The sequence below is a fragment of the Sceloporus undulatus genome, chromosome 9 (genome assembly GCF_019175285.1).
Source record: "Sceloporus undulatus isolate JIND9_A2432 ecotype Alabama chromosome 9, SceUnd_v1.1, whole genome shotgun sequence".
Taxonomy (NCBI): Eukaryota; Metazoa; Chordata; class Lepidosauria; order Squamata; family Phrynosomatidae; genus Sceloporus; species Sceloporus undulatus.
The window spans coordinates 20655127-20679363 of record NC_056530.1 but is presented as its reverse complement, the minus strand read 5'-3'; the positions used below and the strand labels follow the sequence as shown (position 1 = coordinate 20679363).

The 24237-nt window shown below is 48.4% G+C and overlaps 1 protein-coding gene across 1 annotated transcript; it reads right to left on the bottom strand.

The window, feature by feature from the left end:
- Positions 1–219: 219 nt before the first annotated feature.
- Positions 220–22605, bottom strand: PRX (periaxin). Its single transcript, XM_042440231.1, has 7 exons — positions 22467–22605; positions 12786–12841; positions 11871–11972; positions 11017–11181; positions 10319–10478; positions 9180–9373; positions 220–7630 (listed from the first exon to the last, which is right to left on the bottom strand). The coding sequence occupies exons 4-7, from the start codon at positions 11041–11043 to the stop codon at positions 2279–2281; spliced, it is 5733 nt and encodes a 1910-aa protein (XP_042296165.1). The 5' UTR covers positions 11044–11181; positions 11871–11972; positions 12786–12841; positions 22467–22605; the 3' UTR covers positions 220–2278.
- Positions 22606–24237: the final 1632 nt, after the last annotated feature.

The following is a 24237-nucleotide window of genomic DNA, read 5'->3' as shown; positions in this document are numbered from 1 at the left end:
TCTCACAAATGCAGAGCCATGGTTTCCTTGAATGAACCAGTCCACCTCTAATATGGTCTCGTTCTTTTCCTACTGCCTGTCACTTTACCAAGCATGTATCGGCTCTTCCAGTGAGTCCCATCATCTCATGATACATCCAAAGTAAGACAGCTTCAGTTTAGTCACTGAAGCTTTCTCAAGAGAGTTCAACTGGCAAAAACGACACCAAAAAATGCAAAGTTAGTCCTCATATTAATTTTTATTCAAACCCAGAATAGAAAAAAAAGCAGCAGTAGTTCAATGTATCCAAGATACAGTGTAATATTTTTATTTACTTTCTTAAAGGTAATGAATTAAACAGATGATCTGGCAAAGAGGCAGTTACTGGAATTTTTATTTCAGCGGCAAATAAGAGGAAAGCCCATCACTGCAGGCCTAAGTAGTTAACAATTAGAACAAATGATTTCTGTACATCTCAGAGTGGCAAGACAATGTTTCTGTCTTTTTCCTAAGACTTGAATGAATGGAGATCCTGTCCTACCTGCCTAAATGTAAACACCTTAAATGCGATCACTGCACCTCACACGCTTCCTTTGAAAAGAAGGGAAACTGGCCCCTGCTCTCCAAACTAGTAAGATATTTTACAAGATAGACCTGAAATAAAATGCATACCCATTTAATGTATGTTGTGGAGAAAGGAGATTCCCGCTGTAACCTTTTGCAGTAAAAAGGAGAGGCCATCAAACTTTTCTAATTCAAGTACACTTGGGGGGCTATGGGTGAAAATCACCCTCTTGAAGGCAACAGAGAAGGTTGGTTGGCAGGGATAAAGTCTTGAAGTCTCTGATCTCCATCCCAACCCTCCATCCATATCCCTCTCTCCCTCCCTAAGGAAATTTATCTGAGTTTTCTCCAACCTTCCTATGTGTCTCCTTTTTTACTTAACAACTCCATTATTATGTGGTCTATGCTACTCTCCTCCCTACCTAGCGTTGCCAGATTGAGAACTGGAAAGCACTCTTGTGTCTTAGATAGTTGTGCCGAAGAGAGCATTTCAGAGATGTTGCTTGTGACCTGGTTGCTGTGACAAGCAGCATCTCCTGAACTTCCCTCTCTTGCACAGTCATAAAGGCACAGGAGCCCCCTCCAGGTTTTACTGGGATATCCATAGATGAGGAGGAAACATGGGTGCAGAACGCCTAACTATGATCTGTGGGTTTCATCACTCTGTTAAGGAAAGATTAAGAGGGGTGAGAGGGTTAGGGAAAGACTTTCTTTAGGGAGGGAGAAAGGGGTGTGTAAAGGGTTGGGTTGGAAATGAGAAACTTTCAGGACCAAGATATTGCCCTGTATCCTACACAGAAAAGCAGCTCTCTGCCTTGTAATCTCATTGCCCTTTGGGGTCCGTTGGCAGTTCCAAAGGACACCCTTAAAAACAAGGTGCAGCAATAACCGCACAGGCACCTCTTGGTTGAAATGGAGGACCAAGGATAGGACTTAATAGGAGACAGTATTTCCCAGTCTGTTAGGAACATTGCCTTTGTTCAAAACTCTCTTGAAGTGGCTTCTGGCACCCAAATAAGACTCTAAATGTTGCGTCCCAGAACTTCCCATCCCCTGATTTTCTGGTTTATCTCCACTGCAAGATCTTGCTTATTTTGAATCCTCTACTGGCAAGGGGTCAGATTAGATAACCCTTGGCATCCTCATCAATTTCATGATACTGTAAGTCATTTTCTAAGGAAGAACAGTCCGCTGTTGAACACAGCTCCCTCATCTCTAAATGTCCTATTCCCTCTGTTCACAAAACCACACTCCCCATTCTTAAGTTAGTTTTATAAAATACGACCATCTCTTCTGAAAGTGACCAGCTTCCTAAATGCAAAGATAAGGGAATAGAAGCTTCTAGGCTTGGCCCCAAAACTCATGAAGAGGACAACAGAGATGGAGGGCAGGAGACATGGAGGCCAGCTGCAGGGCTTTGCTTTGAGGCTGGGGTGAAGCAGTCCTGTGAAAATAGACCAGTCAAAGGAGCACCACTATTTCTTCACATTGGTTTTCTGTAGAAGAAGAAAACATGCCAATTTCTAGGCATGGAGCTTCAGTGGCCTCCAGGGTGGAGTTGTTAAAGGGAGTATGCTGGGAGAGACACATGCCTCAAAAGCATGTCCAAATGTTTGTCTCTCTTCTTCCTTCTGCCGCTCCTGGCTGTTACCAAAGCCTGCCCTCACTCGTGGTTAGTGGTTATACAGAAGAGAGATTGGCATGGCTTTGCCAGACCAGTGCCAGCATTTCTCCCTCACACTGCAGCCGCTGACCCTCCCTCTGCTTTGGTCACTACCCTCACAGTCCCCACCTGCTCCTCAGAGCCAAGCTCTTCAGAGAAACCCACGGAGGGCAGCTTGATTTTCAACCCCCCTTCGTCCTCTGGGTGCTCAGAAGTGATCTCCAGCGCCCCATGGGATTTGGGGCTCAGCGCCAGTTTGGGGAATCTGAACTTGGGGGACTTCTCCCCCTTGACCCCTGCATCGCCTGTTTCCAATGAAGCCATCTCTGTTCGGGCAGCGGAAGAGACCACGGCACCTGAGGCTGCCTCCCCATTCCGTTTCTTGAAGCCTGAGAAGGTGATCTTGGGAGACTTGAACTTGGAACCCTTCAAGGCTGCAAAGGTGGCAGAGCTGCCTCCGCTGCTGCCAATGCCATGGGTGTCCTCCTTGGCTTCTTCTGCCCTCACCAGTTTGAGGTTCAGCTCTGGATCGGTTTCAGTCATTTTGGAGGGAGACGAGAGTTCCACTTGAGGCAGACGGATTTTGCCCATCTTCCCCTTGCTCTCTTGGGACCCATTCTGGAGGAAAGCTTCAGACCGTTCCCCATTGAGCTGGGTGCCTTCCTCTGCTGTGGAGAAGCCCAATTTGGGAACCTTGAGCTTGGAGGAAGCCTCCTCCAGGTCTCCATTAACCTCCAACCCCAGTTTGGGCTTGGAGAGAGATAATCCAAAAGTGGGCCTCAGCTTGAGTTTGGCCATCATGCCCTTGCCATCACCTTCTTCGTCTCCCTCAAGAAGGCCAGGGGAGCCCTCAGGCCCCTTTGCCTTGGACCTTCCCAGGGCAAACATAGGTCTCTTGGCTTTGGTCTCTGCCTCCTGCCCTGAGGTACCTTCCCCACTTTCCAGTCCTCCTTTGGGCAAAGAGAGTCCAAACTTGGGGATCTTCACTTTATACTTCTTTCCTGTATCAGGATCAGCACCATCTCCTTTGATCACTGGACTCTTCCTCCCATCGCTGCCAGTGTGGCTTCTTTTATTGTCCCCTTCCAGTTCCTGGGAGCCACCATGCCTGAGCTGGGTCCCCTCGATCTGATATTCAGCGTGAGCTTTGATACTTGGGGCTGAAATCTCCAAGCCGGGCACCTTGAAGGCTGCTTTCCTGCCCTCTAGGTCTTCCCCTCCTGAGCCCCGTCGATGTTTTGGAGGCGAAGCGGCAGCAGCATCCTTGGGACCTGGTGACCCAAATGATGGCTTCTTGATCTTGGGCATCTTCAGCCTGCCTTCAAACCCTCCCACATCTACTTCCAGGTCTGCCATACCTGCTAGTTTCCCTGATTCTCCCTTCACTTCCTTCTTCCCTTCAGAGTCTACAGAGAACCCCACATCTGGTACAGCAATATGGGGCATTTTGAAAGAGAAGTCTGCTCCTTCAGCAGGAGGGCAGAGGGGCTGGGTATCTGTGCTTGACTCAGTCCCTGTCTTGGAGATGCTTAAGGATGGGAGTTTCAACTTGAACTTGTTGTCATCAGCTCCCAGGCCAGCCTCTGCTTCTGCCTTGCCTAGGCCAAACCCAATGGGGAGAGAGGGCATCTTGATCTTGGCTTCTTTTGTTCCAGTTTCCAAGCTCAGCATCTCGGTGCTCCCTCGGAGTTTGGGAGCTTTTAGCTCAAGTTGTGGGACCCTGGGCAAATCCACCTCAGCTTCCCCTTCACCATCTGAGCTGGAGCCCCCAAATCTGGGCAGCTTGATGACAGGACCACTCATTTTGACCTTGGGCATCTTTCCTGTTGCTTCCAAACTCATGTCAAGCTCTACCTCTGGAGCCTTCATTTTAGGGGTGGAGAACTTCGGCAGCCCAACAGAAGGCATCCTGAATTTTCCTTCTGTTCCTTCAGCCATCCCCTCTCCCTCAGTTAGGGGCAGCTCCGCATCTGAAAGTCGGGCTTTGGGCAAAGAGATGTCCACCTTGGGCACCCGTACCTTGGAACCCAGAATAGAGTCTTCCACCACTCCTTCCACCTCTTTCTCTCCTTCCCGACCATAGCTGAGCCTGTGTCCCAGAAGTTGTACTCCTGCTTCCACCAGCCCACCATCCTCATCCCTACCAAACTTGGGAAGCTCTACCTTGGGCAACTTGATTTTGGCATCTGCACTGGTAGTGCCATGAGGGATGGACTCCTCTGTGCCAGCTGTTGGTAGACTAATGTCCAGATCTACTTTGGGGGCAGAAATGCCAATAGAAGGCATACTGGGGATCTTGAGCTCTCCCTCGTAGCCTCTGATGTCAGCCTCTGAGACATCCACCACTGGCTTCTCTAGCTCCCCTTCAGCTCTAGGGCTTGGCATAGCAATCTCCAGGGATGGCACCTTCACCCTGAAGCTGGGACTCTCTGACCCTACAAGCAGCCCTGCCTCTGCTTTGACTTCTTTGCTGCTGATCCTGGTTAGTTCAACCTGGGGGACTTTCACTTCCAGTTCTGGAGCCTGGAGCTGCAGCTTCCCTTTGTCAGTTTCCAGCTTAGGAGAGGACAGTTGCAACGTTGGCATCTTCACAGAGGGCATCTTCACAGATGGACCCTTTTCCTTGGGACTTCCAGAACCTTTCTTGATCTTTGCTTCTGCTTCTAGGCCTGATATTTCCACATCTCTGCGCATCATGCTAAAAGATGGCATCTTGAACTTGGATACTTTGGCTTTGGCCTCTTTCTCTGGTGTCTTTACCTCATGGCTTTTGAGCTCCAACTCCCCTTCCTTGCCTTTGCCCTCAAATTTGGGCAATGATAACTTGGGCACTTTCAACTTGACATCTGGGAGGTCTATGCCAACCTCAGGAGAAGGTCCTTCAGCCTCTTCACCAGACCGGTCTTCTGCCTTCCCTTTGGGAAGACTAATATCCACTGCCACACTAGGCACCTCAACATCCATGGTGGGCAACTTCATCCTACTTTCAGAATCCAGACCCACATGAGGCTCAGAGACAACACCAGACCTCTCAGGAGCTTTCCCTTCAATGGTGAGAGATAATTTGGGGCCTTCCATCTCTGTTCCCCATTTGGATTTGGGGAAAGAAATCCCAAACTTTGGCATCTTCAACTTTGAGCCTTTGTCAGCAGCTTCTGGGAACTCCACCTCAGCAGCTGATGCCTCTGGACTGGCTTTTCGAACCTTGGGTCCAGAAATGCTAAACTTAGGGAAAGCAAATCTTGGGGACTTCTGCTTTGCTTCAGCCTCAAGGACTTTGCTGCTCTCAATGGTCACATCTGGGACAGTGACAGCAGGAATCTCTACAGATGGCAGCTTCATTTTGGCACCCAAAGCCAAGCCCTCTCGTTCTAGGCTGATCTTTGGCAATGGTTTGCCTTTCATTCCCAAGCCAATCTCCAGGCCTCGTGTCCCTTCAGCTTCTGGCAGCTCCTTCCCCAAAGCAAGATCCACCTTAGGAATTTTGGCTACCATCCCGCTGACATCCGGCCCCTCAAAAGTTCTCATGCTTGGCTCCAGCTCAGGCTGATCAGGTCGGCATGTGGGGACACTGAGCTCCACATCCAGGTCTTTGGTCACAGTCTCAAAGGTGGGCAACTTCAGCTTGATCTCGTGGTCCCTGGCTGGCAGCAGCTCAGAGACAGTAAGTTCTCTTTCAACCTTTGGCAAATCCAGTCCAACCTCAACTTTGGGCAAGTCAATATCCAGTGCTGGCACAGTTCCAGAAGGGAAGCTCAGCCGTGCCGAGGGGACAGCTACTTCTACTTTGGGCTTCTCCACTGACATGTCCAATTCTGGCTTTTGACATGGTGATTTGGGGAGCTGCATGTCAGGTAATGTCACTGCTGGCAAGGTGAGATCCACTTTTGGGACACTGACCTTCATGCTCACGTCACCTACTGGCTTAGGGGATTTGGTGTGAATTTGGAGGGGGGGAGTGGGTGGTGCCTTGGCAGGTAGGTCAAATTTCGGGAGTGACACTTGGGGCATCTGGAACCTGAATCCAGGCCCTTCAGCAGCCTGCTCCAACTTTGCCCGCTCAAAGGGGTCAGTCAGTTCTCCTGTGGCCTTAGGAAGTTGCACATCACTGACTTTGGGGGCAGAGATGTCAAGGGAGGGCATCTTCAGCCCCGAAAATGTCACCTTACTCTCTGCTTCTTTGCTCTCTGACTTGCGTTCTGCCAGGGAAATTCCAAACCCAGGAATTTGGATCTTGGGGCCTTTGGATTTTATTTTGGGGCTCTCTGGCTTCCCAACACCAAGTTCTACCTGGGGCAATTTGCTTTCCCCTTCTTCTTGAGCTTTGGAGACCAGCTTGCCTAGGCTGATTGAAGGGAGCTTGACAGAGACCTCTGGGACTTCCGCTCTCAGCTTGGGAACCTCTGCTTCAGCCTTCCCCTTGGGCAGGGGGAGCTCTAGGTCCACAGAAGGAGCCTCCACATCCAGAGATGGCACTGTCATCCCTGCCTTCAGCTTTTCCTCTAACTCTTTGGATTTTACTTTGTCTTTTTCCAAGGCGATTTCCAGGGCCGGGACTTTGCCTGAAGGCACCTTCAGCTTGATCTCCTCTGTAGAGACCCCAAACTTGGGGACTTTGATTCGGAAGCTTTCCTCTTTGGGGACAACTTCTGAGGGAGGCGTTCCCTCCAGTCTGGGAAAGCTGAGGTCTACATCTACTTTGGGTGCTGCCACTTCTGCTGTGGGGAGCTTTAGCCCTATCTGGAGATCACCTTCTGGCACCTCCATCCCTCCAGTACTCACTTTGGGCAGCTTTGCCTCCAGTTTGGGCAACCCAATCTGAGGTGCTTGGATCTTGAAACCTTCCCCTTTAAAACCAGCTTTGGGTGACTCCCCACCGGGCCCAGCTTTAGGCAGGGGGAGGTCAAGTTCTACTTGAGGGGCCTGGAATCCAGCTTCCACTTTGCCCCCTGCCTCTTCTTTGGCCTTCTTGGCCTTGGTGAAAGGGACTGTGAACCTGGATACCTTCCCCTTGCCTTCTTTTTTGGTGGCTGCTTTTACCCCGATGGCAGCCTTGGGCAGGCTCACTTCCAGACGAGTCTCAGGACCTTCAACTCTTGCCATATCTGCTGCCGCTGCCGCTGCTGCTTCCTTCACCTTCAACCTAGGGAATTTCAGTTTTCGCCGTTTGGTCTCTAGAGAAGACAGCCGGGGAGAATGGTCTGGGCTCGGTTCAGTGACTGCCACCTCGCCAACACTCTTGGCCTTGCGTAGCTTGGAGAATTTGGGCAGAGAGAACTCCACGTCAACTGGTGCAATCTCCAGTTTTCCACCTGCCAGGTCCCCACTGTCATGAAGGTTTATTGCCTCTTGTGGTTCCTTTGCCAGGCCTTTTGCTATTTTTTTCTTCTTTTTCTTTTTCAGAGACGATAGGCTTTGGATGTTCTGTGGAAAGGACCAAAGAGTTGTGTGAGTTGTCCAGCCAGGGAGAGATACCATGAAACAGGAATGTCCTTCCTGGAGGAAACTCTGTCTCATCTCATAGAGAATACACACCCTGAGAGAAAATGGATTCTTTTGCTGGACCAACTTCAGCTCATGCAGCAGTATTCAAATCTCAATATTTTATAGGAGTCTTCATCAGAAAGGGGGAAAAACCCTCCGCAACAAAAGACTTCAATTTCCTGAGCTGGTTCAGCAAAAGGGAACATCATATGTACTGTGTGCACTTCCAACTTTGCAATAACACCATCATGTTTATAGCAGGAATGGACAAAATGCTGCAGGCTGCGTGCAGCCCTGAAGCCCTCCAAAAAAACCCAGACCCCAGCTTAAAAAAAAAATCCATCTGCTCCATCTTCAAGTGGAAGTGATGTCACATCACTTTCAGTCCCATTGGAAGCACTGGTGCAGACCACTTGGGAGGGGACATGGGGGTGAAAAATAGTCCAATGTTGTCTACCCCTGATTTACAGCAAGGGTGAAGAATTTCATTAGCAGGAGGACCACATTCAAATTCAAAATGGTTCTTGGGACTGTATCCCAGTGCTGAGGAGGAGGCAAATAGGTCAAGACCAAGAAATACCAGCAATATTTTAACTTCATGCATTTGTAATCAGTAACTAACCCTAAATAGTTACTGTGGCATAGTGGTTTCAGCGTTGTAGACTAAGGTTCGAATCCCCACTTGGCCATGGAAACCCACTGAGTGGTCCATTCAGCCTCAGAGGGAAGCAATGGCAAACCATCTCTAAACAAATCTTGCAAAAACACACACACACATAAAAAAAAACACAAAAGCATGATAGGTTTCTCTTAGGATTGCCATAAGTTGGAAGTGACTTGAAGGCACACAGCAACAAGAAGAGGGGGACACAAACTTATGTTTGTATGCATATACAATCGGACCTCTGTGTCTATGGATTCTGTATCCACAGATTCCACATCCATGACTTGAAAATATTCCCATCATCATGATCCAAAAATCAAACCTTGATTTTGCCATTTTTATATAAGGGACACTATTTTACTATGCCACTGCATACAATGGGGCTTGAGCATCCAGGGATTTTGGTACCTATGGAGAATCCTGGAACCAAACTTCAATGGATATCAAAGGCCCACTTTAAGGAAATCATTGTATATGCCTGCTTAGTGTAAAGCTTCTTTGCAGCTGTACTTGAAGAGGGCATGTAGAGGCTGGCTACCTCCTCTTGTTTTCCCTCTGAATCTGGTCCTCTCTGCATGGAGAAACTCTATCTATAACTCCACCTTGCTCCAATATTTCTTACACTCTGCATTTAAATCTCTCTAATACCACTCCTGCATCCTGTCCCCATCGGCTGCTACCACTCGCAATGGATCAAGGAGACTTCAGATGGACATTCTGAGCTCCATATCCTCCCACCCAAAGGGACTCTTCTCCCTGGAAAAGAGGGAACTATGGTCAGCCAGCTCAGCTCAAAGGCCTGGCAACGATTTCAGTACCACTTACCAGCTTGGCCATCTTGGCTTTGGGGCCTCTCACTTCAAAGGTGGAGGTTCCAGGCTTGCGGGAGACATCTGCACTGGGCACTGTCCGTTTCAGGCAGAAGGAAATCTTGTATGGCTCAGCACACTTGAGGATCTGCAAGGCATCTTCATACTTTATGTTGTCAAAATACACTCTGGCGCTCAGGAGCTGGTCACCTGCATAGAGGAAGGTGTTATGACAGGGTTGGTCCTACTGCTGAGGCAGACAGGGCAGTGCCCACCAACTTCCCAACATCTCTCCCAACTAGCTGGGCCAGGTACAAGTAAGATTCCCAAGCATCTCATTTTGTAGGGACATTCCAAATTTGTGGTCCTAAAGTCTGGTCCCATATCAGGCTGATACTGGATGTCCCAATTCTTGTATTTCAAGAGTTGGCTAGGCTAACATTTTGGCATTTGGTAAGTATGTGGCAATCAGGCCTTACATATCACCACTGTTTGTCCTCTCCATTGGCTGGGCTGACACCAAGTAGCAGAGTAATGCTCCCATTTTGTGATGTCTGAACTGGAAATTTGCATGAGTTTTGGGGTTCCTGTGAGTTTGGAAATCTTGCAGAGACCTGAGATCTTACAGGAAGACCTCTTCTTGGCTTCTCATTTTGTAACCTCACTAGCCCCTATGAGCATCCACAACCGCTGGGTTAAGGTCACTGGCCATCAGAAGGACTTGGGACACCACTCTATAAAGCAGAGGCTGGTGGCTCCCATGACAGAGAAAAGGTTGTTAAATCTGCTCTGGAATTTAGTCTGAACCTTAAAGGAGGTATCCAAAGGAATTTGGGGAATAGAGTTGAGCACCTTGGAAAGTGCCTTTAAAGTTCAGACTAAAAGCCAGAGCGGACACTGACACTGGGATCCACCAAACAAGGCTCTCCAAGCAGTGAAAGAAAGCTTGCAAGGGCTTTCCCACAGGAGACAAATGGGCAGTATTTATTGACTGGGTGATGGATTGATTTGTGTGTTTGGGATGTGACTTTGCTTAATGTGGCCAAGATGCCTGTGATGGAGCTGAGTAAGGATCCCTGTTCTTCAGGCCTAGGTCTCCCCACCTTGCCCCACAATCGATCTTCATTCCCAGTTGGCTTTTTGGAGGCTGCTCACCTTCCCTGAGGCTCAGTGCTCTTGCTGCTGGCGAGTCTTTCAGCACATCTTTGACGAAAAGGCCTTCCTTCCCTCCTCCGGCCACACTCATCCCACTGACCCCAGCTTCTGCTTCTGTCTCCACAATGACCTCCAGCAGTTCAGAGGTCTCAATGGTTTTCTGCAGGGAAGGAGGTAAAAGAAAGTTTGGAAAGGAAGCTCTACCCGGTGCACAGTTGTAGTGCTGCTGCCTTGAGCAACCATGACTGGGAAGGGAACTAGATCCAACTGCACACTGTTCTGCCGCTGACCCTTTGAATGGCTCAGTGGTTGAACTCTTGTCTGCCAGCTATCCAGAGAAATAGAACCTAATTTCATGGTAGACTTAATACTAGCAACGTGAAGATGACTCAAAAATGTTCTCATCCTGGTGAGGAAGGGCTTCTCAGATCAATGAGATTCTGTCACAAAATGGTTCACTTCCCTAAAGTATTTCACACCTTGAGATTTTTAAAGTACTTTTATACATGCATTTCAGCATGATCTGGAAACAGCCCCTTTTGTTAAGGTTTCTGTCTTCATTTCCTAAAAGGGAAATGGTGTGCAGGTTTGAACGACAAGCTGTGAGCCACAGTGGCTGGTACTTAATGCATAATGCTTATGACCACCCCTAGGTCTCGGTTTTGGCTCAGAAATCTCAGGGGGACAACCCTACTCACCTCCATGGCACTGACTTTGGCCTCCATCTCACTTGATAAACTCAGAGGTGGAGGCAACGGCTGCTCTTCCTCCTTGTCGCCTACAGTGTTTTCGGTGCTTCGCAGGCTCTCGCCTTTCCTCTGAAGCACTCGCTTCAACTCCTCATGGAGCTTCTCCTTTTGGGCCTGGAAGAAGAGTGAGAGTGGTGAATGGCTCCTTGCCTGCTGCACAACACAGTCAGGCCACTTTGGCTCCAGTTTAACCATCACAGCTTCTGTCCTAGAACTCTCAGCCTGTAAATACACTTGGCTCTTTTGGTGTTCAAACTAAAGCCCATAGTAGATTCACTGCAACACCAGCAATGAAGCCATCAGCTATTATCCACTCACAGTAAAAAGTCAAAAAGGAAACAGCCCCAATACCCCAAATGTCTCTGCCCATCTAATCATTATTTATTATATTTATCTGTATCCTGTTCTTTTTCCAGAACTGGGACCCATGAATTACAGCTGGCCCTCAGTATCCTCACATTCTTTAGCCACAGATTCAAGCATCGATGGCATGAATATATATATATATATATATATATATATATATATATATATTCCAAACCTTGATATTTGTCATGTAATATAAAGGACACCACATTACTATCCATTGTTTTTAATGGAACTTGAACATCCATGGATTTTGCTAGCCTGGAACCAAACCCCAGCAGTCCTGTGTCCCTAATCCTGGTGACTGTGGAGGGTCCACTGTACAGCCATTCTAACTCACACCCATGGATAGCCTGATCTTCCTCCTCTCCTAACCTCTCTTCCCCCAGATCATCCAGACAAACAACCCCATTGCCCCAGTCCATCTCCAAACCTACAACTCTTTCTGGATCAGCAGCTTCCTCTGGGGACAGGTGTGGATGGGGACTTGCAAGAGTCTGGAGCAGGACAGGCTGCTCATTCCCTTTCGACTCTGTTAGCTGGAGGACAGGAAACAAGGAGACAGTGAGAAGCCAGTCTGCAAAACATCTCAGGAACCTCCTGCCTGCAAGTTCCTATCCAGGGAACCAAGAGCAAATCTCTCTTTAACATTTCCTGTAGAAAGCCATGCGAATGGCTCTTGGATGAAACACACTGGGCCATTCATACGCAATACAACCTTGTTGAGAATTTTGAGAGTCTTGAGATTCTGGCAGGTATCCTGTCGGTGCATTACACCAGTGTAATGGTTTGTTATGCCAACATAATGGTTTGTTATGCCAGTGTAAGGGGTTGGGGGGGGGGGGAACAACAGCAGAGAAAACTGTTCCCCCACCAGAGAGTTACCTCTCCCAGCCCCTGAGCAACCATCATAACCCCATGGCTGTTTTACTGCATTGGTGCAATTACACCGCTTCTGCCTCTCCTTTGCACTGAGGCAGTAAACTCCTTGTCTTGTTGTTGTTGTGTGCCTTCAAGTCATCTCCAACCTATGGCAATCCTAAGGTGAATCTATCATGGGGTTTGCTTGGCAAGTTCAGAGGAAGGTTGTCATTGCCTTCACCTGGGGCTGAGATTGTGTGACTTGCTCAAGGTCACCCAGTGATTTTCCATGGCCAAGCAGACAATGTATTAATGTAATTGTGATTTTTTCTTTTGTAATGTGTTACAATGTATGGTATTTATGAGTTTGCAGCCTCCACCCCACCTCTGCTGTAGTTTAGCTCTTTGCTTCAGACAGTCCAAAGAAAAGGGGAGCACAGCCCAGTGCAGGGGCTGAAACAGAAACTGGTGGTGTTTGGTGGGGTACTTACTCTTGACTGCTGTCTATTTCTGAATGCATGGCTTTCTGGTGGGCGGCCCTCTGCAACTGCAGGAAGGAGGAAAGATCATTAGTATTTCAGCTTCTGTAACCTCTTCCGAATCCTCTGGCACTATTATTCCTTTGCCTTCCACCTCCTGGAGGTACCTGCATTTCAGTAGAGGTGAATAGAACTGGGAAGGGTGCATCGGGACAATTAAGCAAGGAAGAAAGGAAGGAAGGAAAGAAGGAAAGAAAGAAAGAAAGAAAGAAAGAAAGAAGACAGCAAGCTTTGGCAAGGGGAAAGGACAGGTTGGTTATGTGACTCCTCAGGCTGGCCTAGATTTAACAGGTTTGATTTTACTATTATTTTAGTTCTTGCAGAAAGGTTTACTCCATTCAACTGATATCCTCCCAGAATGCCCAAGAGATTTTTTTAAAGAGAAATGTAACACTAATATACAGTACTGTAAACAATGATTCCCAAACTTTGGTCCCCCAGGTGTTTTGGACATCAAGCCCCAGCCAGACTGGTCAACACTCTCAGGAAATTCTGAGAGCTGAAGCCCAAAACATCTGGAGCACCAAAATTTGGGAACCACTGCTGTTAGAGATGGCATGAAACCACAGAAGGACAAAGAAGAGCTAGATTAAAACATGAAAGCCTTCAACTCAGGATCTCAATGGCCATTAGGAGGTGGGATTAATGCAGATAGGAGTCCAAGGAGACTGAAGATGAACCTTTTAATGCCTGTGAAGGTTCACATAGGAGAGAGGAGGGATCATGGGGGTGGGAAGTCCTATAGGGAAGCAAGGCTCATCTCTCTGTTCCCTTCCAGCCTTTCCTGTGGTATAGAAAGAGGACCTGGATAATGCCAAGTGACTGTGGCAGGTAACACCATCCGCCTCTTCTCAACAGTATTCTTACCCCAGGACTCTTTAAGAAGAGCCCCTTCTCTTCTCTCTTTGCCTAACCATTCAATGCTGATTGTTCATTCGTTTGTTCCTCAGTTCTTTCTTTCTTTCTTTCTTTCTTTCTCTCCTTCCTTGCTCAAGCACCAAGGAGATCTCCCTCTTTGGTCCCTCCCTTTGCTGGTGGAATCCCATGGCTCTGGCTGATGGGTGGCATTTCATTCCCACGCCCGGGCTCCGGGGACCCACGCTACACCATTCCCCAAAAGGTCAGGGCTCAATGCCGCACATTCCCAGGCCCGGGGAGACAAAGGGGTGCTGCGTCTTGGCCAAGCCCTCACAGGCATTGCCGGAATTCTGGGAACGGTTCCTAAAACACCTCCTCAGAGAGCCCTACGGGCACCATCCTTCCCTGGCTGCCACGGAGAAGCAAAGGCAGTCTTGGGGAAAGGCTAACACCTCCTGGATCTCTTTCAAGAGATCCCAGCTTAAAGCAGACAGGCTTGCCACAGCATCTTTGCCTTAGTCTTAAATAGGGTCAGAATGGATTGATTCCTAGAAACATAATCCATGTGCTTCTAGATCAAGTGGGACTGGAATTCTGCTCAAGGATGGGAATTACAATGGATGGAATAAACACAGGTCCAAAACACACTGCAGAAATAATCCACTCTGAGACCACTTTAACAGCCCTGGCTCAATGCTACAAAATTCTGAGAATTGTAGTTTTGTGAGACATTTAGCCTTCTCTGTCGGAGAGTTCTGGTGCCACAATAAACTACATTTCTCAGGATTCCCTAGCACTGGGCCAAGGCAGTTAAAGTGGTCTCAAACCGGATTATTTCTGCAGTGTGTTTTGGACTACAGTGTGTGGCAGGGAGCAATATGCATTCCCTGATCTGGCAGGCAGCAGGCTTAGGTCCTTATCACACTGCACTGGCTGAATCTACACAGCAGAAATAATGCAGTTTGACACCACTTTAACTGCCATGGTTCAATGCTATGGAATTCTGGTAGTTGTGTTATTTAGTCTTTCCTGTCAGAACGCTCTGGTTCCACAACAAACTACAAATCCCAGGATTCCATAGCATGGCACCATGACAGTTAAAGCCGTGCAAATACAAAGATTCACTTTTCAGAGAGTCTGTGCAAGTTGCAGGTGGGAAAAGATCAATGAAGAATTGGCCATTGTAGCAAGCTGCTGCTCTGGAAATGTACATGCAATCCTTTCCTCTTGGCTTGAATGGATTACACCAAAACTGAAGAATTTGCACCCTCATCTCCTGCCTGGAGAAGATGCATGAAAATTGGAGACTAGGGGCCAGGCTTTGAGATCTGGCAACCCTAGCCCAGTGGCACTGTGGCATATAGCAAGGACTCCCCTCTCACACTTTTGGAAAGGCACCTGAACCTGAAGGAAGGAGGGATGCAGTCAGAAGACATTCTGAGACCTGCATGTGCCAGCAGGTGACATTTCCGGAATGAAGGCCTTTTCTGCTCCTCATCCAACTAACCTCTGGTTATAAAGCTGTGGAGAGAGATCTGCTCCCACTCAGAAAGCAAGACAATAAGCATCTTGTTCAGGTCTCCCCTCCTCCCTCTGCGCACTCAGCGTCACCAGCAACATGGCCATTGCTGGAAGAAAGCAGGAGAATGCCAGGCATTTTGTAGGCTCAGCAAATGGAGTGGTGGCGGCAGAGGTGTGGGGGGAACACATAACCCAGGCCTGGATTGGCAATAATTATGGAGAACCCAGCAGGCCGGGCGGAGGGTTCTGTGCCAGTCCCCCAGCCTTGCCCCAGATGCTACAGAAGTCAAGCCAGGCAACAGGGAATACCAAGTCCATCTTGAGCACAACTAGGTTTTGGAAAGTAAGCAAGGTCAGACCTGCTCAGCACTTAAAGGGAGACTATCAGGTAGGAGAAGAGTGGGCAACTGTGGAAGGCTAAGAGGCTGCATTAGACTTCTAGGAGATCTTGGATGGTCAAATTCTCCATTGCTCTTCATCCTGCAAAAAAATATCCAGTGCCCCGAAATGCCCTCTAGAGACACAGGAGCATATTTGAGAGGCTTCCTAAGCTCCTAGAAAGCACATGGGAACCTTTCAAAACAGATACATTTTGCAAAACTGGGGCCCCGGAGGAACACAAAACTGGCCTGTTGGGGGCTAGTCATAGTTTGGTCTGGATTTAGTACAGACTCCACCACATTTGCTGACATGTTCTGGATGGGATTAGCATAATTCAATACAGGCGGGATGCAACCAGGGAAAGGAGCAAGTAAAGAAATTATGGGGAGGGAGGTTCAGCTGAGTAAAGCATTAACAGCATCAAAATGATAGATGTCAGCGGAGTCAGACCGGGATGGACAGGAGAAATCTGTTGACTTCACTTTTCCCCCAGTCATCTTTTTAAAAAGTACTTTATTTTTTACCAAATACTGTACAGGCAAAAATGTGCAAACTCGGGAAAGTTCAGATTGGGGAAAAGGGAAACAACTCAAAGATGGCATTCTCACATCTTCCTCCTTCAGTTCTTCTCTATCTAATCTTTCTTGCTGTCACCTCCTTCTGAAGGACCATTTCATGCCTCTCTATTCCACCCCTCACCCTCCACAGAGGCCTGTGAGAAGGGAAGGAAATGTTTTTGCTTATTCTCCCCTCCCCATTCCTAGAATGGAAGGAAGCGCCTTCTTGGAATGCATTTCCTCCAAGTGTTCTTCTACACATTTCAGGAAGAAAAGGGAGCAAAGAGTTGGGGTGGAGTTGCAGGGGGAGAAAGCAGGAGCAATGAAGGGGGGAGAATGCAAGAGACTGGGAGGTTGCAGCAAGCAGAGCAAGGGAAGGAAGATGCTGAGGCAATGGCAATGGGGGATTGGGAAAAGTGTGGGAGAGAATGGTGCAGGTGACTTGCAGTCACTTGCATTTGCTTGCAGATGGGGTAAAGGGGATGTTTGCCAGTGTTGAGAAAGCAGGAGCAATGAAGGGGGGAGAATGCAAGAGACTGGGAGGTTGCAGCAAGCAGAGCAAGGGAAGGAAGATGCTGAGGGCCACTGGGCTTCGGCTAGCAGGAGAACCAGCTTATGAGCAAAACCCTGGAGAACATAAAGGGGTCCGAACAGACAGGCCAAAATAAAGCTGCTTCAGGTCACTGGAGGTATGCTGTTTAAATGACACATGCATCTTAAGAGGCCAGAAGCTGCGCCAAAGCTGCACTCCAGTCCTCAGGACTAGAGCATGGCTTTGGCACAGCTTTTGGACTCTTAGGATGCCTGCATCATTTAAACAACATACCTCCAAAGTGACCCAAAGCAGCTTTATTTTGGCCTGTCTGGGCCCTAAGTCAACACTGGTGAAACCCTGAAGAATATCTGTCAACACTGGCAAACATCCCCTTTACCCCATCTGCAAGCAAATGCAAGTGACTGCAAGTCACCTGCACCATTCTCTCCCACACTTTTCCCAATCCCACTTAGGGCAGGGCAGGAAAGACCCTTTCCTTTTTTTCTCGCTTGGGTACTGCCTACCGTATCTCAATAAATGGTTACAACACATACTATTGACTAGCTGGTGATGAATGCGCTCTGTACATCCTCAGAGATGCAGCCATTCCCCAACATGTTTCAGGAAAGCCTAGCATTCTCAGCCTAAGCCCCCTGCTTGTTGTTGCTGTGTGCCTTCAAATCGTTTCTGACTTATGGCAACCCTAAGGTGAACTGATCATGAGCTTTTCCTGGCCAGATTTGTTCAGAGGGGGTTTGCCATTGCCTTCCTCTGGGGCTGAGAGGATGTGACTTGCCCAAGACCACCCAGTGGATTTCTAGGACTGAGTTGAGATTTGAACCAGGGACGTAGCTAGGATTTTAGGAAGGGGGGTCCAGACTAAGTGCCACAATTATAATGGGGCTTTGGTGCGATGGCGCAGCAGCACACACCATTCATTTTTCTAATGGAAGAGGGGGGTCCGGACCCCAAGAACCCTCCCCCCGGCTACATCCCTGTTTGAACCCTTGTCTGCAAAGTCCTAGTCCAACGTTAAAACCACTACACCACACTGGCTCACCTAAGCATCCCGCTTTGGGGGGGGGGGGGAGAAGCCTCCTCATCTATCCTGACCATCCAAAGGAGAGAGCAGAGTCAAGAGCTCTGATTCTGACCATGGGTGGGAAAGGGAGAACCTGAGCCAAGATGTACTTCATCAATGGCCCTGATCGGAAGGGAGAGGCCAAGCCAGGAAGGCCAGCCATGAGTAACCCTGAAATGGGACATTATGAGATCAAGCATCACCCTTTTCATTCCTAACACTGGGGTAGAAGCATTGGAGCAATGAACAGTTCGGTTCACCTTCCCCACACTCTAAGAGTTTGCCCAACCCCACCCTCCAGCATCCTGTTGCTAATTCTGGGTCCGGATGAGCCCTCGGTGCTCCCAGCCGGATGCCCCTCTGTCGCCAGTTTAGCTTGGAGCACATCCTTCCTTCCTCACCCAGAAAGGGGGGCATCACCCCTTGTTATTCCTAAGAGTGGGGTAGTCCTAGCTCTCTGTACATCTGGCGGAGGGTGTCCTTACTTTCCTTTTTGAAAAATGCAAAAGCATCTATGATTTTAGTCTCAGTTTGGAGAGATTTTCAGGTTTTATACTCTGGGCGCTCAGGGGAAGTGCGAGAAACAGGTCCAGGGCTGCTGCCACACTGGGGAATTAATGCAGTTTGACATCTGTCAAGGCTCTATCCTATGGAATCCTGGGATTTGTAGTTTGTTGTGGCACCACAGCTCCCTGATCATTGCTGTGTGCCTTCAAATTGTTTTGGACCTATGGTGACACTAAAGCGAATCAACCATGGAGTTTTCTTGGTGAGTGTCTTCACAGGTGGTTTGTCCTTGCCTTCCTCTGAGGCTGAGAGAGTGTAGCCTTGGCCAGTAGATTTGCATAGCTGAGCTAGGATTTGAACCCTGGTCTCCAGAGTCATAGTCCAATGATGAAAACACTACACCATGCTGATTCTCTTCGAGCTTTCTGATAGAAAAGGCGAAATTATCTCACAAATCCCTGCATTCCATAGCATTGAGCCGTGGCAGTTAAAATGGTGTCAAACTGCATTAAGGCACCGTTTGGGGCACCGTTTTGGGTCCCAAGTGCCACATGCAGCCTGCAGGCTGGACTTTGCCTGTCATACCTTAAATGGTAAATACATCCGCATGTAAAAAGGGAACACTTCTTTTTCCTTCGGCTTCAGAGTTCTTGATTCAATTAAGGGCAGTAAATAATAGAGCCTTTTGCTCCCGGAGCAGCATTTAATTGAGAACCAGCTCCCTGGCGATTGTGGCTTTTCGGACAAAACGGAGGACAGCAAGTCAGTCTTGGCCAAATGGTCCACATCCCACTAGGCTGGAGATTTGAAATGCTGCGGCCCACCAGGGCTAGACAGGATCTCGGGTTCGAGCCAGTCTACTAAAGCAAGATCCAGGAAACCATCCCTATCATTTCTGCAAGACAGATAGACAAACTGCCCAGGCCCTTCCCTGCAAATGCACAAACGCAGCCCAGTGAGGCTGGCATAGGTTTTGGCCCAAAAGCCAGAGAAGGAAAATAATTGTTGGTTCTCTTCCGCATCGGATGTGTGGTGGAATGAGTAAAGGGAGGGAGGAAACAAAGACTCAGCACTCCGTCTCAGTACAGAGAGAAAATGTAATTCCAGTCCAGTTCTGGGACTAGGGATTCTAGATCTCCTCTCCTGGGGAGGCTTCCAGGATCAGGGTTGAACCCTGATCCCCTCTTTTAAGACGCCAAGCGTCACATAACAACAGGATATGGTACCCACCATCCCACACCCCAGAAGGAAACCCTGGGATGGTTGCCACAGCCCACCAGGAGTTAGGCTGTTCCCAGAGAAGCCAGCCAGGCCAAAGGGAAATGGGATAGAAACCACAGGCCTTTGGCATTATGAAGCCCCAGGACAGCTAATCCGCTCTTCTCCGCACCACCCTTCCTGGTGGGAAGAGCCTGGAGTCTGAATGCTTTCTGCTCAGCAAAAATGCCTATAAGAAACAACCCTGGGAGATCAGCAGGGCATCAGACTACTCCTGAACATGGAGGTCCTACAAGCCATCAAGTAATATCCCCCAACCACCCTTCTCTCTTCCTACTCAGATATGTCAGATACCCTTTTAAAGCCATCTTAAGATAGCATTCTGTTACTTTATCTTGTGGCAGGGCGTTCCGGAGACCTGTTCTACCTTTGTTCGAAGGAGGGCTTTCTTTGGCATGGACAGGTAGACTTGTCTGGCAACCAAATGTGGGGCAGATGCTTTAAATTTTAAAGCTTTTTTTAAAAGCAAAACCCTTCACAACTGCCCCACCAGGTAAAACAGCAACAGCCTAGCTATCCTGAAGGTATCAGGTAAGCTGCCTCAGGTGAGTTGGGTATAAAGAGAAAGAAGCAGGATCATTGTTGCTTTGGAAGCCTGTTGCTGGGTTTAATATTTTAATATGATGGAGGGAATTTTAAAAGGCACCCTGTATAGAGACAAAGGGCCCATTCACATTACATAATTACAGCACTATGATTCCTCTTTAACCGCCATGATTCCATCCCATGGAATCTTGGGATTTGCAGTCTAAGGAGGAATGTTTACAATCCTCAGCCAAGGAGCTCCAGTGTCTCTTTGGACTACAAACCCCAGGGTCCTATAGGATGCAGCTATGGCACGTAAAATGGAAACGTAGCACTATAATTGTCTAGTGAGAAAGGGCCCTCAGAAAGATACTTTGCACCTTGGAGGAACTCCAGTAAAATGCACAGTGAAGACCTGCAGAGAAGGTACTTATGGTGCTATGGAGAAAGCAAGCCAAGCCACACCTTGCAAGGGAAGTCACAAGTCATGCAACATCCAGGATGTAGCATCCTCATTGCACTCATGGCACAAACATGGGTCGTTCTTTGATAAGCGCTCTTTGGCATCTCACTACCATTGTGCAAAAGCTACAAAGCAAAGGCAGATTTCTGACTCTCCATCTCACTCAACTGGGAGCATATAGAGAAGCTAGAAATGGAATTATAGGTTCTGGGAATTGTCTCTGAGATTTCCAAACTCTGGTCCTCCAGGTGTTTTGGACTCCAAGCCCCAGAAGCCCCAGCCAGATTGGCCAACACTCAGGAATTCTGGGAGCTGAAGTCCAAAACATCTGGAGGACCAAAATTTGGAAACTGGTGGGTTAAAACAAGCTGGAACATTTTTATGCCACCAGGTTTTTAGAATCTGATGGAGATGGGCTCTTCATGTTTTGAAAGTCTGTATGTAACCTTTTAATTCATTTTAGTGCTTTTAATGTTTCATGTCTTAAATTTAATTATTTTTAATTAAATTATACATACACACACACTGTTATACCCCGCTCTCTTCCATGCCAGCATTCTCTGAAGACGCCAGCCACAGATGCTGGCGAAACATCAGGAATAAACTCTTCTAGAACATGGCCACATAGCCTGAAAAACCCACAAAAAACTATGGGTGCCAGCCATGAAAGCCTTCGACTGTACATTATTTTTGTTTCATGCACATCGGTCTATGTGTATAAGGTGTCCATGAAACATAAATCAATTTTGAGCTTAGACGTGAGTCCCATCTCTAAGATATCTCACTAGGTATACACAAATATCCCCAAATCCAGAAATATCCAAGATCCCAAACACTTCTGGTGCCAAGCATTTCGGAAAAGGGAGACTCGGCCTGTACATGCGAACGTATTATTTTGTGCTAATATTTTATACTTCATCGGACAATGTATTTATTATGTCCTATCCATCTAAATAGCTTGACGGTTCACATGGGGATGATGAGGCGCCTTCTGCTACCATTTTACAACAGCAAATTTGTCATGACCGATTCATCTACGTTTGCTATTTATGAAAGAGCTGGAGTCAGTGTCCAAAGTTTGGGGCACTGACTCCACAAACCTGACACAAAATATGGCTGAAACAAGAGCCGATACAAAAGTTTCCAAAAAGAACTAATTAAGCAAACATTTCTATTGGAAATTCTATTAAAAGTTTACAGAAAGGAGTTAAAATGTAATAAAAGTGGCACAAACACAACACAGATACCTGAGGCTTTGCAACAAGACACTTTTCCAAACTCTGCAAAGGAACTGGTGCGTCTCCATCCCGTCTCTAACGTTGCAGCCACACTGCAGAAATAATCCGGATTGGCACTGCTTGAGCTGCCATGGGTCAATGCTATGGAATCCTGGGAATTGTAGTTCACCGTGGCCCCAGAGCGTTCTGACAGAGAAGGCTCAATGCGTCACAAAAGGGCAGTTCCCAGAGCTGCATCCACACTGGGGAAATAACCCGGTTTGGCCCCGCAGTAATTCTTTTCTGGCTCAAGGCTATGGAATTCTGGGAGTTGGGAGTTTGTTGTGCTCCGCTCTGGGCCCCACAACAAACTCCAGCTCCCAGAATTCCATAGCCTTGAGCCAGAAAAGAGTTACAGCGGGGCCAAACCGGGTTATTTCTCCAGTATGGATGCAGCAGGATTCCTTAGCATTGAACCAGGGCGGTGCAAGCGGTCTCAAACTGGATTATTTCACCAGTGTGGGCTGGACCCTTGTCAAAGTGGTTCCCAAACCCAGATTCCCTAAAAACCAGGGGGGGGGGAAGTGGGGTGCAAAAAAGGGGGTGGAGGGGGGCAGAGACCCCAAAGGCTGTCCAACCCCCTCCCTGCAAGGTAGGCCATCCTGGGATGGAGGGAAGAGAAGAACCCCCAGCATCTAAGCCACACTTACCAAGCGATCTGGCTCCGATCTTGCCCCGAGCCTCCACTGCCTGGGATGGAGGGGGGTCCGGGGGAGTCCGGGCAGGAAGGGGGCGGCTCCGGACAGCCCTCCAGCAGCAGCCAGAGGAGGGCCAGGCCTGGTCAGTCTGGAGCCAATGGAGGGGGCTTGGAAGGGGGGGAGCCAGCCAGCCCTGCCCCACATTGGGAGGGTTTGCAGGGTTGGAAGCCGCCCCCTACTCCACCCCAAAGGGCTGGCTTAGCACGCCCCCCTGGGAAGAAAAAAAGGGGGGGTGAGAGAAATGCCCTCTGCACATGCTCTGGAGCTGGACTGCAATCGGATGTTGTTGGGTGCCATCTCAAGACCCAAATCTGGGCAACTTGCCTTCAGAGGGGGTTTGCCATGAATCCCATCCTGTGAGGCTGAGAGAGTGTGGCTTGCCCTAAGGTCGCCCAGTGGGAAGTCGAAGGCCTTCATGGCCGGCATCCATACATTTTTGTGGGTTTTTCGGACTCTGTGGCCATGTTCTGGAAGAGTTTATTCCTGACGTTTCACCAGCACCAGTGGGTTCCCGTGGCCCCAGCTGGGATTCGAACCCAGATGAAGTAGACTGAAGCCTACAAAAGCTTGTGCTGCCAATGCCTTCCTTTCAGTGAGTCAGATCTCTACATACTGATTCTACAGACTAACATAGCTATATCTTTGAATTCCTGATCCCCAGAGTCATCGTTCAACTCTCAAACCACTATGCTACATTGGCTGTCTTTGCACACTCGGAATTCAAAGATATATAGCCATGTTCGCCTCTGGAAACAGTCTGCAGAGAGATCTTGTAACCCCTTTGAGACTCGCTGAAAGAAATAAGTTGGCAGCATGAGCTTTCCTAAAGCCTGCTCTGAGGAAGTAGACTGAAGTCTCTGAAAGCTCATGCTGCCAATTTCATTCTTTCAGTGAGTCTCAAAGGGGCTGCAAGACCTCTCATCATAAGGAACAGGAGCCCTGTTTCATATTTCAAGTGGCAACCCTACAGTTACAAGGCCTGGGAGAGCATTCTCTGCCCTGGATTTGGTGCCCCCCAAATCTCATCCTAGAGGCACCCATCTTCTCTGCTTCCCTGAAGGAAAAGTGGCCTTTTTCTTGGATGGGATACAGTACTGTACATGCAGATCATCCCTAAACAACTACACGGAGACCCCTATCAAGCAACCTAGTGGAGGCCAGTGGACAATCCACAGCAAAAGAAAACCCCCAAGGCACACAGTTTTTCCTAGGATCTGTTGGCATGCTTCCCTATATTCTCAGTTGTCCAATGCACCAAAGACTGATGATTCCAAGGAAAGGGATGAAAGACCTCCAAAATCTCACCCATCACCACACATTACCTGAAAAGTCTTCCCTCCCATTGGCACACCTGGCACACTAGTGCCAGCATGTAGGAATTCTACACAATCCTGTCTCCAGGGTCAACTGGGCACCATACAGCACACTAGTGCCACCGGATAGGAATCCTACAGACAGTCTGGTCCCCAGGACTGACTGGACACCGTACAGCACTTGGCACACTAGTAGGAATCCTACAGACAGTCTTGTCTCCAGGACCAACTGGGCATTATACAGCACCTGGCACACGAGTGTCACCAGGTAGGAATCCTACAGGCAGTCTGGTCTCCAGGACCAACTGGGCATTATACAGCACCTGGCACACAAGTGTCACCAGGTAGGAATCCTATAGACAGTCTGGTCTCCAGGACCAGCTGGGCACTGTACAACACTTAGCACACTA